General features: G+C 54.3%; 1 protein-coding gene across 4 annotated transcripts in view; it reads right to left on the reverse strand.

Moving 5' to 3' along the window:
* The window catches only part of PLXNA1 (plexin A1), a 119,258-nt gene that overhangs the window by 37,104 nt on the left and 69,472 nt on the right, over positions 1–12,682 (reverse strand). For all 4 annotated transcript variants that reach the window (XM_051627384.1, XM_051627382.1, XM_051627381.1 and 1 more), the window contains exons 10-12: positions 12,480–12,680; positions 3,824–3,920; positions 3,262–3,452 (exon numbers count right to left, since the gene is read on the reverse strand). In XM_051627384.1, coding sequence (XP_051483344.1) covers positions 3,262–3,452; positions 3,824–3,920; positions 12,480–12,680 — 489 coding nt within the window. The remainder of the gene's footprint in view (positions 1–3,261; positions 3,453–3,823; positions 3,921–12,479; positions 12,681–12,682) is intronic.

Raw genomic sequence — 12,682 nt, forward strand, 5'->3', positions numbered from 1 at the left:
GCAAGGAAGCACATGGATCTCCCTGGCTTTTGGCCAGGTCCTACATCCCCAAGGATGAGGTTCCCTCATCCAAGATTTCCTCCAAGGAGAAAACATCTCCACCAGGTCCCTGCATACAGTTGGCAGGAGTGAAAGAGTTTCTCTCTGCCAGCAAACCCTGTGCTGAGGCCAGCTGGGAAGGGAGAGGACCTCACCCTGGCACCATGCTTCACTGACCAGGATGATGCCCAATGAAGTGGGCAGGTGTGGCCTGACAGACAGCGGAGGGATGAGGGATGAGCAGAGGCGTGGGCTCATCGCTGCCTCCATCCAGGTAATTACAGGCAATTTTACATCAGCGCTCGTTGGCCCTGGGGTCCAGCGCCCACCTGCAGAATTAACAGGGATGAATGACAGAGCTGGGTGTCCTGGCTGGGGCCGCAGACAGGCCTGGGTCACTGATGACACTGAGACAGAGCAGTGAAAAAGGCAGCTGCTGGCAGCAGGTAAGGGAGAGAGTAATGCAGGCTGGGTGGGACCAGGAGAACAGTGTATCCTGACCCTGGAAAAGGGACTATTTTGTTGCAGGTGATGCCCTCCTCTGCTCATGCTCCTGTGGCACTGGCAGAGACCCCCTCTAGCACTGGGAGGAATCTCCACCAGTGCTGAGCCCAGCGCCTGGACAGGCTCACACTAAAGCCATGTTCATGCCGTGACCAAGCATAAGTGAGCTCTTTGCACTCCTGGCAATTCTGAGTGGCTACAACCCTGGGGCCTGAGCCAGCTGGAGCCTCCTCCTCCTTTTCCTCTTTCTCCTCACACAGGGCTCACTCCTGGATATCACTCCTGCAGCAAGGAAAGGTGGATGAGCAGAAGGTGGGACACACGCAGCAGTGGACGCTGTCCCCATCCCCAATGGACCTTGTGGAGCCAGGGGCTGTTTCTGCACAGCCCTGATGCAGCCATCGTCTCTGGGGTTAACCAGGGGGTTAACCACCCCATATTCCAATCAGGCTGATCACCTTCAGTGCACTCTAACAGGCACAGACAGCCCCCCCACACACACAGGTGACCTGCAGGATGTGTCCTGGAACAGCATCAGAGCTGGAACCCATGCCTGGGACCCTGGCTCCTGCAGAGGCAGGCACAGCTCACAATTTACACAGCAACAAAACCCTCCGGGGCTGCAGGGAACCACTGTTTGCCTAAAACCAGCTCAGCCCCTGCCCAAGTCTGGGATCAGAGCTCATCATGGCAGCTGCAGCCAGCATCAGGCTGGGTCTTCCCCCTAAATCAGCTCCTTCAGGGCAGCTGGCAAGAAGCAGTTGTTTTGTTTGGTGTTTCTAAATGAGTGTTAGAAGCTGCTCTGGCATGTTTGATTCCTCCTTCGTGGCAAAGCTGACAAGGGCCATGAGTCTGGGGAGAAACGAGCCTGGGAATGAAATGACATCGTTGGCTGCTCAGCACTGGGAGGTCATGGCTAAACAAGGTGTGTGAGAGAAGGGGGCCGATGAGAAAAGCAGGGACTGTGTGAGCCTCCCCTTCTTCCCCTCCACCTTCAAATTCCTGGCCCCAACAAACACTGCTGCTTTTCTGCTAATTGGTTTCACAGGGTCCTCTTACATCAACAAGCAAACTGCTCCAGTGGGTGCAAGCAGTGGGCTCACTCCCAGCTCCAGTGGCTGCAGAAGGGCCAGGAAATGCTGGAGGCTGAGGGGTTCCCCCTTCCCAGGGAAAGGTTTCTCACTCTGAGAGTCACAGCCAGCACCGGGCAGGACCCTGCAGAAGTTTGGAGGGCATTTGTCCCCATCAGCGAGCAATGGCTAAAAGATTCTTCACTGTTGGAGTTAAGAATCATGGTCAACTCCCAGCCCAGCCCCACTATCCATGAAGACACTTGCACCCCAGCGGGCTGGGCAGGAAGGAGGCTCCAGATCCTCGTAACATCACTGTAGGAGACTTTTTCCTCACCACCCCATGCTGCCCGCTCTGCACCATGCTGCTCCTTAGACCATTTCCACACCTGCACACAGCCTGGAGTGTGGGACAGGGGTTGTGGGAAGCAGCAGGCAACAGGCAGCCTGCTGGAGGAGCATCACACCAATAGCTACACACATCAACACCGACTGCCAGCTCCCAGGGCACTAACTGAGAGTGGTATGAGGGTCAAGCCCACTTGTTAACAGATCTGTTTCTGCTGCACCTGCAATTAGTGCAAAATTTCATTATTCTGGGCAAGAGAGCTGCTATCAAGGCTGAACACCCTCAGCTGTGGAGAAGCTCCTGTGAATGGTGTGTGTGGGTACCTGCAGCCCTGGCCATACAATCACAAGAGGACAGGGCACAGCCTACAGCGAGGCCACCATGGGCATGACCAGCCAGTGCAGTCTCCATTCCACCATCCCCAGGGGTCCAGCCTTGGGGAGTTCAGCCAAAGCATGGTGAGTTCAGCCTAAGCATGGTGAGAAGCCATCAGGGATAGAGAGCCCTGCAGCCCTACACAAAACCACATATCTCTCTGTAGGGATGCAGGCTCTGGGGCTCAACCCCACCCCCCCAGGAACAGGTCCCTTCTCCTGCCAGCACACAGCCAGCCCCCGGCAACCCTCTGCAGGCAGCACTTCCCACAAGCAGGGATGTGCCTGGTGGGGGGGGGCACCCCCCTCCTCATGCAGCTGCCACCCAGCACCCTGCAGTGCTGGTACCCTGCAAGAGGCCAGAACACAGGGAAAAGGCATGACTCTCGTTTCCAGCTTCCATCAGACAAAACTCTGAAACTCAAACAGATCAGATCCTGTGCTAAGACTCTGGTACTTAACACTGGCGAGGTCTGGCCAGCTGCAGGTAAACAGAAGGAATCCAGCAGAAATACCCACCAGTCCCTCCTCATGCACTTGGAGCCCAGCCCAACAGGCATGTGAACACTAATACGAACAATCTTATTAAGTGAAGGCCATAAAAGCTGTCAGAGAAGGGAGATGATGATGAACAAGCATGGCAACATGGGGAGGAGCAACCTGGAGCCACAGCTTTCCTGGGATACTCCACCCACATGCAGGAGAGGTAGGAATCTTGGAGATGGGCCAGAAAGCCGAGTGCACGGGGGTGCTGGAGAGAGGATTTTAGCCTTGGAAAAGAAAGCGGCGACTAGAGATGCCCAGTCCTAAACACTGAGTAGATCTGGTTGCTGTGAGGTGCCACCAGAAAGCCCCATCCCCCTTCTGCCATCTTCCCTCCCGGTCCCCTAGCAAAAGCCACCACCACCCACCCGTCCCCGCCTACCTTGGTGATCTTGGGCTCGGTGCAGCGGCTGTTGCCACTGCTGGCATGCATCCAGCTGGTCTCGTGGGCCAGGCAGTGCTGCCGCAGCGAGCACCGCTTCTCCAGCACGCACCAGCCGCACTCGAAGCGCGGGTCGGCCTTGAGGCACAGTCCGCAGCTCTCCCGCAGCGCCGAGCACTTGTACAGGTGGGCTGCAATGGCAGGAGGAGTGTGGGGGTCAGCACAGCTCCCCCAGCCCCCAGGGTTTTGGGGAGAAGGGCACCTGCTCTTACCCCTTCTTGCTGTATGTGTGCCACCAGCTCCCAGGGGGACTAAGCTCTAAGAGCAGAAGGCACCAGCACCCTGGACTCAACACTGAGGCAGAGCTCTGGGCTCTCTCCCAAAGCTTCTTGGAGAAAAGCCTCTTGTTTATAAATCTATCTGATGAATGTAGCTGGAGCATCACTCCCTCCCCCAAGGCACTGGTGCAAACTGTGGTCAGGGCAGGGGAGAGAGGTGGGCTGGAGGCTGGCAGCGGGGCAGGGCAGGCTGCTTTCCCACCCCTGTCCCATCCCTCACTCACCCTGGATGTTCTGGGGGTTGTCGATGACGAAGTTCCCATTCCAGACCACAGACAAGTTGACTGGCAGGTCACTGATGTCATTCCCTTCATAAAAATACTGCAGGAGGGAACAGAAGGAGGCAGAGCCCATTAATCAGTGAGGTGAAACACTCTGGTGAGGGGTATGGAGAGGTGTACGACCCTGTTATGTGGATGTCTCCCATCAACCCAGAGGAGAGGGATGGGGGTCTGGTTCAGACTCGCTGGCTGCCAACAGACAGGTCTAACAGCTGCTGGTCAAAACATTGGACAAAGCACATGCAAACCAGCAGGCTGGACTAGCAAAAATAGATAAATACACAAAATAGATGGTTTCTAAATAGACCCAAAACCCGTTAACCCAAAGGTCTGAAGCTGCTGCTGATGGGAGAGAAGAGATGGTTTCTGTGGCACACACGTACTTCTCCCTGCCAGGCATCTGAGTCCTCCCCTGTGCTCTCCCTACTCAGTCGGACGTTCAGGATCACATTTGGGATCACACTTGTCACTAGTGAAGCTTGGGAAGGACATGGCTGGGCTCCATTGCTCCTTCCAGCCGAGCCATTGCCTCCTCCCCACCCACACCCCTCTCCCCTTCCTCAATACCCAAGCCCCAGTCCCGGCAGACCTATCAATATTCCCCGCACAGCCTCTGCATGCGGGCAGAGAGGTTTAATCGATACAGAGGCAGGAAGGCAGTCGGAACAGTCCCTGACAGCTAATGACCTCCTTCGGCAAGAGATTCCCTGCTCCTCGCCCAAGAAAATGACAGGCGTGTCAGGAGAGATTAAATTAATGACTCATGGGTTGCTGGAGTTTGTTAGGGAGCAGTGGACACACCGGCAGCAGCTCACCCAGCCACAGGCTGGCCACAGCCCTAACACCACCTCCAGCCAGCCCGAGTGTCACCTTTCACAGCCCCAGTGCTGTACCTGGAGGCCTCAATTTCTCCTCCAGCACTGCCCTGGCTGCTGCCCCACAGAGCACGTTTGTCCCCTGCCAGGGACAACTCTGGTGGGTCTGCTCTGCTCGACCCGCTCCACAGGAGGCAGGAACATGAACCACAAAGGAAGGCAGTGTGTCAAGGTGGCTGTGGGAAGCAAGAGACACTTGGGTCCTTCTTGCCTCACCATCAAAGCTGGTCCCTTCCATGCTTAGTGTCGCCCAACTAGGCAGCATCACCAGCCACAGTCCTGAATCAGCATCAAAACGAGGCATGTGCCAGATGTGAGACATGACTACAGCAATGCACCCCTCCCTCAACCCTACATGAGCTGGGGAGGGATGCAAATGAGAGGCCAAGCCTGGTCCTTGATTACATCTCCACAGCTTTCAGCTAGTGGTCCTGTGGGTTACCACACCCAAATGCAGCGTAGAGGACCCCAAGATGCAGACGTCTCAGGAGAGGAAGGCTGCTGGTCATCAACCATACACAGCAGCTGTAAGGCATAAGACATTCAACTGCAATCTCAACCCTTTCTCGAGCGCCCAACAGCTCCACCACCATCTCCCCTCTCCAGGAAGAGCCCAACCACCCACCGCCTGCCATGCAGCCTCTCAGACATGGCACTTCTCGCAGTGTTAGCTCAACGCACCTTCAGCCACATCCCTCACATGCATCAACAACAACCAGAACATTCCACCCGCTAGGCCTGGGAAGGTGGAGCCAGAACAGGGCTGGGAGTCCAGATCTGTTCACCTTCCCCTACCCTACACCCACCCAAGGACATCCCCAACAGGACCACAATGAACTGGCCAGACCCACAGCAGCGAGCAGAGACCATCCCCTGGCAGCAGGAGGGAGCACGTGCTGGGGAGGGCGGTGGCTGTGCTGGAGCAGAATTTAGCTGTGACGAGCCACGTGGCAGCGTAAGTGAAATTGGCATTTTCAATTTGTACTCTGACATGTCTCATTTGGGGCCCTGGCATCTCGGGAAGGCATCCAGCCTGCAGCTGTCCAAAACGCTTATTTGCATCTCTCTGCCCCGGCTGCTTTTGGAAATTAGTTCTTCTGGGAGGTGGGCTGGAGGAAGAATAGGGAGAGGGAGAGAGAGAATTAACTCTTCCTGCACCAGCCCAGAGACAGCAACAGGGCAATGGCAAAAGAGATGGTGTGTCTTTTGGAAAGGACATGGTGCTGAGGATGCTGAATTTGCCATGGCAGGGAGTGGCCGGGAGCGCAGGGCTGTGTGGGGGGGGGAGTGGCAGGCAGGAGTAGCAGTCGTGGTCCTGGCTGGCATTTGCAGGGAGGGATCACCAAGGGAATGCAGATTTCAATGAACAACGTGTCATTGGCATCTGTGTGTCTGTCAGCAGCCTCTCATCTACCCTGCAGTGCCGGGCAGTGGGTCCATGGCTTGGATGCTGGCACTGGTCCCTGTAGGATGCCAGAGCCAGCATGATGGGACCTGCCATAGCATGGACAGGAAGGTGCCCTCTCCAGCCACAGGCACAGCCACAGCCAGGGAGATAGCAGCAGCTCAGCCCTGGCAGCTGTACAAAGCAGCGGTCACTTTCTGGCCCTGAAGGCCCCACAGCTGGTGGGAGGCAGGCCATGGGGGTGGTTCCAAGTCTCTCCATCCGATCCAGACAAGAGCCCACAGGCAGCTAGCAGGTCTCATCACGCTGGCTCCTCCCTGCCTCTAGCTAACACAGTGCTAAACATCCATTAAACACTTAACTGTTATTAACTTCCCAGCTAATCAATGACTGTGGCTGGCAGCGATCTGGAATGAGCCATGGGAGGGGAGAGGAGACTAGGGCTGGTGTGAGCAGGGGGATGCACCAACTCTGATAGCAGCCCTCCTATCAGACCACTTTTCACTCTACATGATGTGACACAGCAGCTGCTGCGAGGCCAAGTTATGGGAAAGGAATGTTTGCTCTGGAAGCAAAAAACAACAGGCACAGCCCTGAGAGCAAACCAGCAGCACCTGGAGAAGTGTGCTCATGCAGCAGGGTCCACAGAATGGGATGGGAGAAAAGATGTCATTGAGTGAGTCAGCAAGAGAGATGTGATCTGCTCAGCTCCTTACCAAATGTGGCCAGCCTTTGCAACCCTCTCTGGAAGAGCCTACAAGGCGAGCATGGAAGGGCTGAAACAGGACACACCAGCCCCACCAATGTGGATACAGCTATTCTCAGCACGGTATTCTTCTGCAGGGACGTGGTTCAGGCAACAGGACTCCTCACCAAGCCTTTCTCAAGGTTCTTCATCTAAAACTTAGTCATCTTCCCAAATAACAGTCAACAACCTCATGTGCTTCTCACAGCTCCAGTTTGCAAGCCTGCCCCATCGCTCTACAGGCAATGCCCACCAGCCCAGCACCCTGTGAGGTGCCCACCTCCCCTGAAGGTCTCACATTTAGTTCTAGCAAGCCCACAGCTCACCCGTCAGCTAGCAGCACTGGCCATCCAGTTCCTTGGGCTGAGGGCACTAGCCCTTCCCAGCCCAGTCAAGGCAGGGTGGCCCTACAGCCATCACACCCCTTGCCATCGAACATCAATCCCATTCCAGCCACAACCCAACACACAAAGGAAGGGAGGGACCCTGTTCCCCAAGGAAGGCAGCAGATAGGCTGCTCCTCTGCCCTCTGCTAGCAAACCCACACATCCAAATTTCCCTCACAACGCCCCCTCCCTCTCACATGCACCTTCCCCTGGGCTGCATTTCTGGAAGAGCGCTTGGGCTGCAGCTGTGTCCTATTTTTCTGTAGTTGATGACCTCAACTCCTTCCCCGCACTAGGGGGACAGCAGTAATGTACATCGCGTCTCGCCAGGGCTCAACTGCAATTCATCATTATTTTATCTGCTGGAATTTAATTGGATCCTATCAAACTCTCCTGATACTCCCTTTTCACTTTAAACACTGCTGCAGGAAAGATAAATGGAGGCATTGCTAAGACGGAGAGCATGGCTTTGTCGGTGAACAGTGCCGGGGTTGTGGGCTCCAATCCTGCTTCCCTCTCCATGGCTGGTTAATTAGAGATACATACACTGAAGGTGTGCAGCACTCAGAGCAGGGCATGTGTATATGATTTATGTCCTTCTATAAATACACACTAGGCCTAGTAAAATACCATCATCCACACAACAGCACAACTTGACGGTAACGCTTGGCCTCTGATTCTGGATCTCTTTTTGCTCTTTTCACATAAATCTCCTCCTTTCCTCCCCCATCACATGCAAGCTTCTTCGCCTGGATTCCTCTTGTCTGAAATTCAGCAGGGTGTAAGTAAGAACCCAAGACCCTGGGAACACATCAGAACAACACTCAGGCTCCACTGCAGTACCAAAACACCCAGGAAGACTAAATCTAGCAGGTTTTGCCTATGTTCCCAGCATCTATGCCTGGGGCTGGGCATCCTAGTCTCTGCATCTGCAGCTCTGGGTACCACTCACACGCCAACCCCACTAGCCCAGCTTGCTTTGCATCTGCATCCTTTTATCACAGGGATAAGCTGCTCTGTGCAGCTCCCAGGCAAACATCCTGACCCAAGCTCAGCCAAAGGGAAGCATCCTCCAGAGTTGCAGCTGAAATAGGTGGGCTGCCCATGTCAGGGGGATCAGTGAGGAAGGAGCCAAAAGGGAGCCAGGGAAGTGACACAGCTGCTCCCCACCACCAGCGGGGCTTTGGTTAAAAGAAGAGGGAAACAATTGAGGCGTGAGGCTTAAATTAAAGTGCTGAGATGACAAACTTAAATGCTCATGGAAAGGAGATCAGGGGTTCTTCCTATTTTCTGTTTAAAGGGAAAGAGCAGGCCTGGGGCTATTTCAGTCTTAGGAGGAACACCCTGCAGCGAAAAGCCAAACCCTCAGCAGGAAGAAACACCTGTAGTCATTTTGCCAAGGAGGAAATCAGATGAAGTCCAGTGTTACAAGCAGTAGTGCAGATTTGGGACTGTGGTACTTTCCAACAACAAAACTACTTTTTGCAGCAATCAGAAGTATAAGCCTTGTTGAGCGATGGCAAATGGGAAAGAATGGGCAAAGGCAGAGATGCTTGAAAAATGAAATTCAGGAGCACTTCTCCATACTCTGCTGCAAGAAGCAAGCCTGGAAATGTCTGCCTCCAGAAGATTTAAAGTAACCAATTAACAAAAAAATAAGTCTACTAGCAAAGAATTTTTTTCTTAATTAGGCATCTCTTTCTTCTTCTTTAGGAAGCACAAAGAAAATCTTTAGGGTTGCTTTCCTTTTGAAAAGTTGAAAGACTCCAAGGGGAAGAGGCAGAAAAGGAGGGGTGGGGTTTGCTTCTTTTTTGCCCTGGGATGCATGGGGACCACCAGGCCTGGTCTCCCTTGAGACTGCGGAAGATCTAGTGTCTCAAATTATGTTTATAGTTGACACTCAAACCTTAATGAATGGACTGCTGAATATTTAACCAATATGTCCTTTCTTCCAAGTGCTAACAAGTCACTGGAGTTTGACAAGGACTAAAACGAAACAAAAGACAAAGAGTTTTAAGGGGCTTGATTTATTAACCCTCCATTCACATGGAATTCAGGAAAGCATCCCTAATCCTGAAGAGTAATAAACCTCTTGTTTAGATCCCATTGAGCTCCCGGAAACAAAGTGAGCTTAAATGCCTTCCCAAGGCAGGGACATCCCTCAGTTGCTGGCTGGGAGGGTGTCTTCCTTTCCCTGTTTTTCCACTCAACAAAGTGTCCTCCACTCCAGACAATGCCCCAACTCCTAACTCAAAAAATAAATCATGACAGAAGAACCAGGAGGGTCACAGGTGGGTGACTGCGCATGAGCCTGAAGTGCTATCAACCAGCCAGATGGACTGCAAAAAAAGACGGGGAGGAGACAAGCATCACAGAAGTGTGAATCTGAATCCCCCACACCATAAAGCAGCCTGGCTAAATGCCCTCAAATGTTAAAGCAGGCGAGCAGACCCTGAAAGCAAGACAGCTTCTTTCAAGCCAAAACTCTCTCTTCCATCTGTGAAGCCACCCTGCTCACAAAAGTGATGACTCCTGCCTGAGACCACAGCCCCACGGAGATGCTTCCACTGGCTCCTGCATCCCTACAGCCTGCATGCCTCTTTCCTGCCCTCCAGCCAATTTGCTTTGCTAGCAACTTTCACAGAATCATAGAATGCTTTGGGTTGGAAGGGACCTTACAGATCATCTAGCTCCAACCCCCCTGCATGGGCAGGGACACCTCCCACTAGACCAGGTTGCTCAAAGGCCCATCCAACCTGGTCTTGAACTCTTCCAGGGAGGGGACATCCACAGCTTCTCTGGGCTGTGCCAGTGTCTCACCACCCTCACAGTAAATATGTTTAACATCTAACCTAAATCTACCCTCCTTCAGTTCAAAAACACTACCCCTTGTGTTATCACTACATGCCCTTGTAAAAAGTCCCTCTCCAGCTTTCCTGTAGCTCCCCTTCAGGTACTTGACTTTTGGGTCAAACGTCCATCACTGTCAGCCCAGGAAAAGGTTTCAGTCACTTCAGCTCTTCAAGGGGACCTTAGGGCAGCCAGGCACACCTCAATGAAAGAACTAGGACAAACCACATGCTAAAGAACTGGACAAGAGGGAGCTGCCAGCTCTGTCAGCTGCAGGCAGAGGAGACCTGGCAGGAGGCTGGGCTGGCCAAGCGGCTCTGACCATGAAGTGGCACACAAGATGTCCCCACAAAGCTGGGGACCAGCAAATCACCACAGGGGATGAAGGTCTGCGCCAGCATCCGCTTCCCTCTGGACTTCCCATGCCCTGCACAGACATGGCTTTGGCTCCCAGGTGCTGATGCAGCCCTGTGCCCAGCCAGGTCCCAGCAGGCTGGGTTCTCTCCCTTTGGGACAAAGAGGCTATGTTTCTTCCACCCTTTGCTACAGGACAATGATTCCTCCAACCTGTTTCCAGCCCTAGGTGCTCCAGCAGTGGAGCCAGGCACATTGCAAAACAGCCCATAGATAATCCAACAGGTACCTGGTGTAAACAGCCTCCTGCCAGGACAGAACTGGCTCAGCTGACCCCCAGAAAAACTCCATATGGCTGCAATGGAGGCAGAGCCTCCAAGCTTGTATACCAGCAGAAGAGATCCCAGGAAGGGACCTCCATCACGGTGACATCTCTCTGCACACACACCCATCATGTTCCCATGATGTCTCTTCACATACACGATGGACATCTATCATGTTCTTCTCAAACCATCAACATCAAGCCATGCAGACAATGGGCAAGACTGGATCCAGGGGCAGAGGCCCTGGTGAGGGTCATGACCAACACTGGGGACCAGCAGCCAGACCAGCTCCACTGAGCAGTGCTCAACCCAGCTTCTCACCCCAGAATGCAGGAGCAAGGCAACAAACCTTTGCTTAAGCCACCTTACTAACAGCTTTTTGCAGCAGATCCCTGCAGCCACCACTCTGACCCTGCCCTCCCTGAAGCTCACACTTCATGCTGCTGCTTGTGTTCACTTCCAGGCCAGGCACAGACTCACCAATGTTTCCAGCTGCTGGCTCAGGATGGGGAGCATTGCTGCTCCTCACAAACTGAGCATCACCAAGAAAGAGCCTCACCAGCATGGCATTCCCCCAGCACTGCTGCCCAGGACAAGTGGCAGCAGTTTGGGATGCTTGTCCTACCCAGGAGCCCCACAGCCCCAGAAGTGCAGGAGAAGGGAGGGAACCAGGGCTAATCTTCAATGGCCTCTAAATGCCACTCGTGCCACCAAAGGACAAGGGAGCAGGGATCATCACCGGTGTTAGGCTGCAAATGAGCTTTCACAGTGTGAGTGATGGAAAACAAATTTTAAAAGGATTAAACAGGAGGGAGAAGGGAGGGGTCAGCTCCATGTGGCTGAGGGCAGGTTGTGCAGAGCCCAGCAGGGCAGCGAAGGAACTGAGCAATACCACCTTCCAGGGGGGCTACTAACACCTCGGGTGGGTTTGCTCATGGGCTTGGTGCTCCCTGCACAGACTGCTGCACAGCAAAGGGCACACACAGCTCACCCAGGGGCTGCAAAGCACCTTCAAGCTTAGGGACAAGGCAACTGGAGAGGGAAGAGCTCCACGTGGGAGAGAGCTTAAGTGACAGAGCTGCAAGGACAGAGAGCAAGGAGCGATACACCAGCAGGGCCAGGATGGAGGGCAGGCAGGGGGGTGAGGCAGCAGACAGGGGCTGCCAGGGAAGGACAAGGGCTTCTGGGAGGAGGGGAAGTGCTTGTAGGGCTGGCAGGCACTGCGGCACATGGAGGGGTGTGCACAGTGGGACATGGAGAAGGTGTTAGCTCCATCCTGCCTGTAAAGTGGAGTGACTTGGTGTCAGGGGGAAGCAAGAGCAGGCAGAGAGAAGGGGGAGGAAAGACTCGGGTATGTCCGGGCCAGCTGGCTCCAGCCCAGGCAACTTTCTTCAGCTTTCCAAAGCCAATTTCCTTGGAAGTGTTCCTAAAGCCTGATGGCTCCCCCAGGACATCTCTGGCATTGATCCAATCCAGAACGACCCCAAGCAGCAGCCTCCCCATGCACATGAGGGGAGCCCACCCCACAACCACCAGAAACCACCATTACTTGCCCATGGGAGGACAAACCTGGCCATGCACTGTGCCAGGGTGGTCCTGGGGCAGGGCAGGAACGAGCAGCCCACAAACAAAGGCCAGATGGAGGCAAGCTGGGCACTCACCGAGGTGTTCTGGCACTGGATGCTGGTGCTGTTGAAGCGCAGGGCAGTGACACGGGTGGTGCTGCCAGGGATGTGGAAGATGCACTCGTAGTTGCGCTGGCCGGACTGTGGCTGGGGCAGGTTCTTGGCTGTCAGGGTGATGGGTTTCACCACACCCACGGGGATGTAGATCTGTGTGGAGGGCAGGATCTGGGGGCAGTCCT

This window comes from Apus apus, chromosome 9 (assembly GCF_020740795.1).
Source record: "Apus apus isolate bApuApu2 chromosome 9, bApuApu2.pri.cur, whole genome shotgun sequence".
Classification (NCBI taxonomy): Eukaryota; Metazoa; Chordata; class Aves; order Apodiformes; family Apodidae; genus Apus; species Apus apus.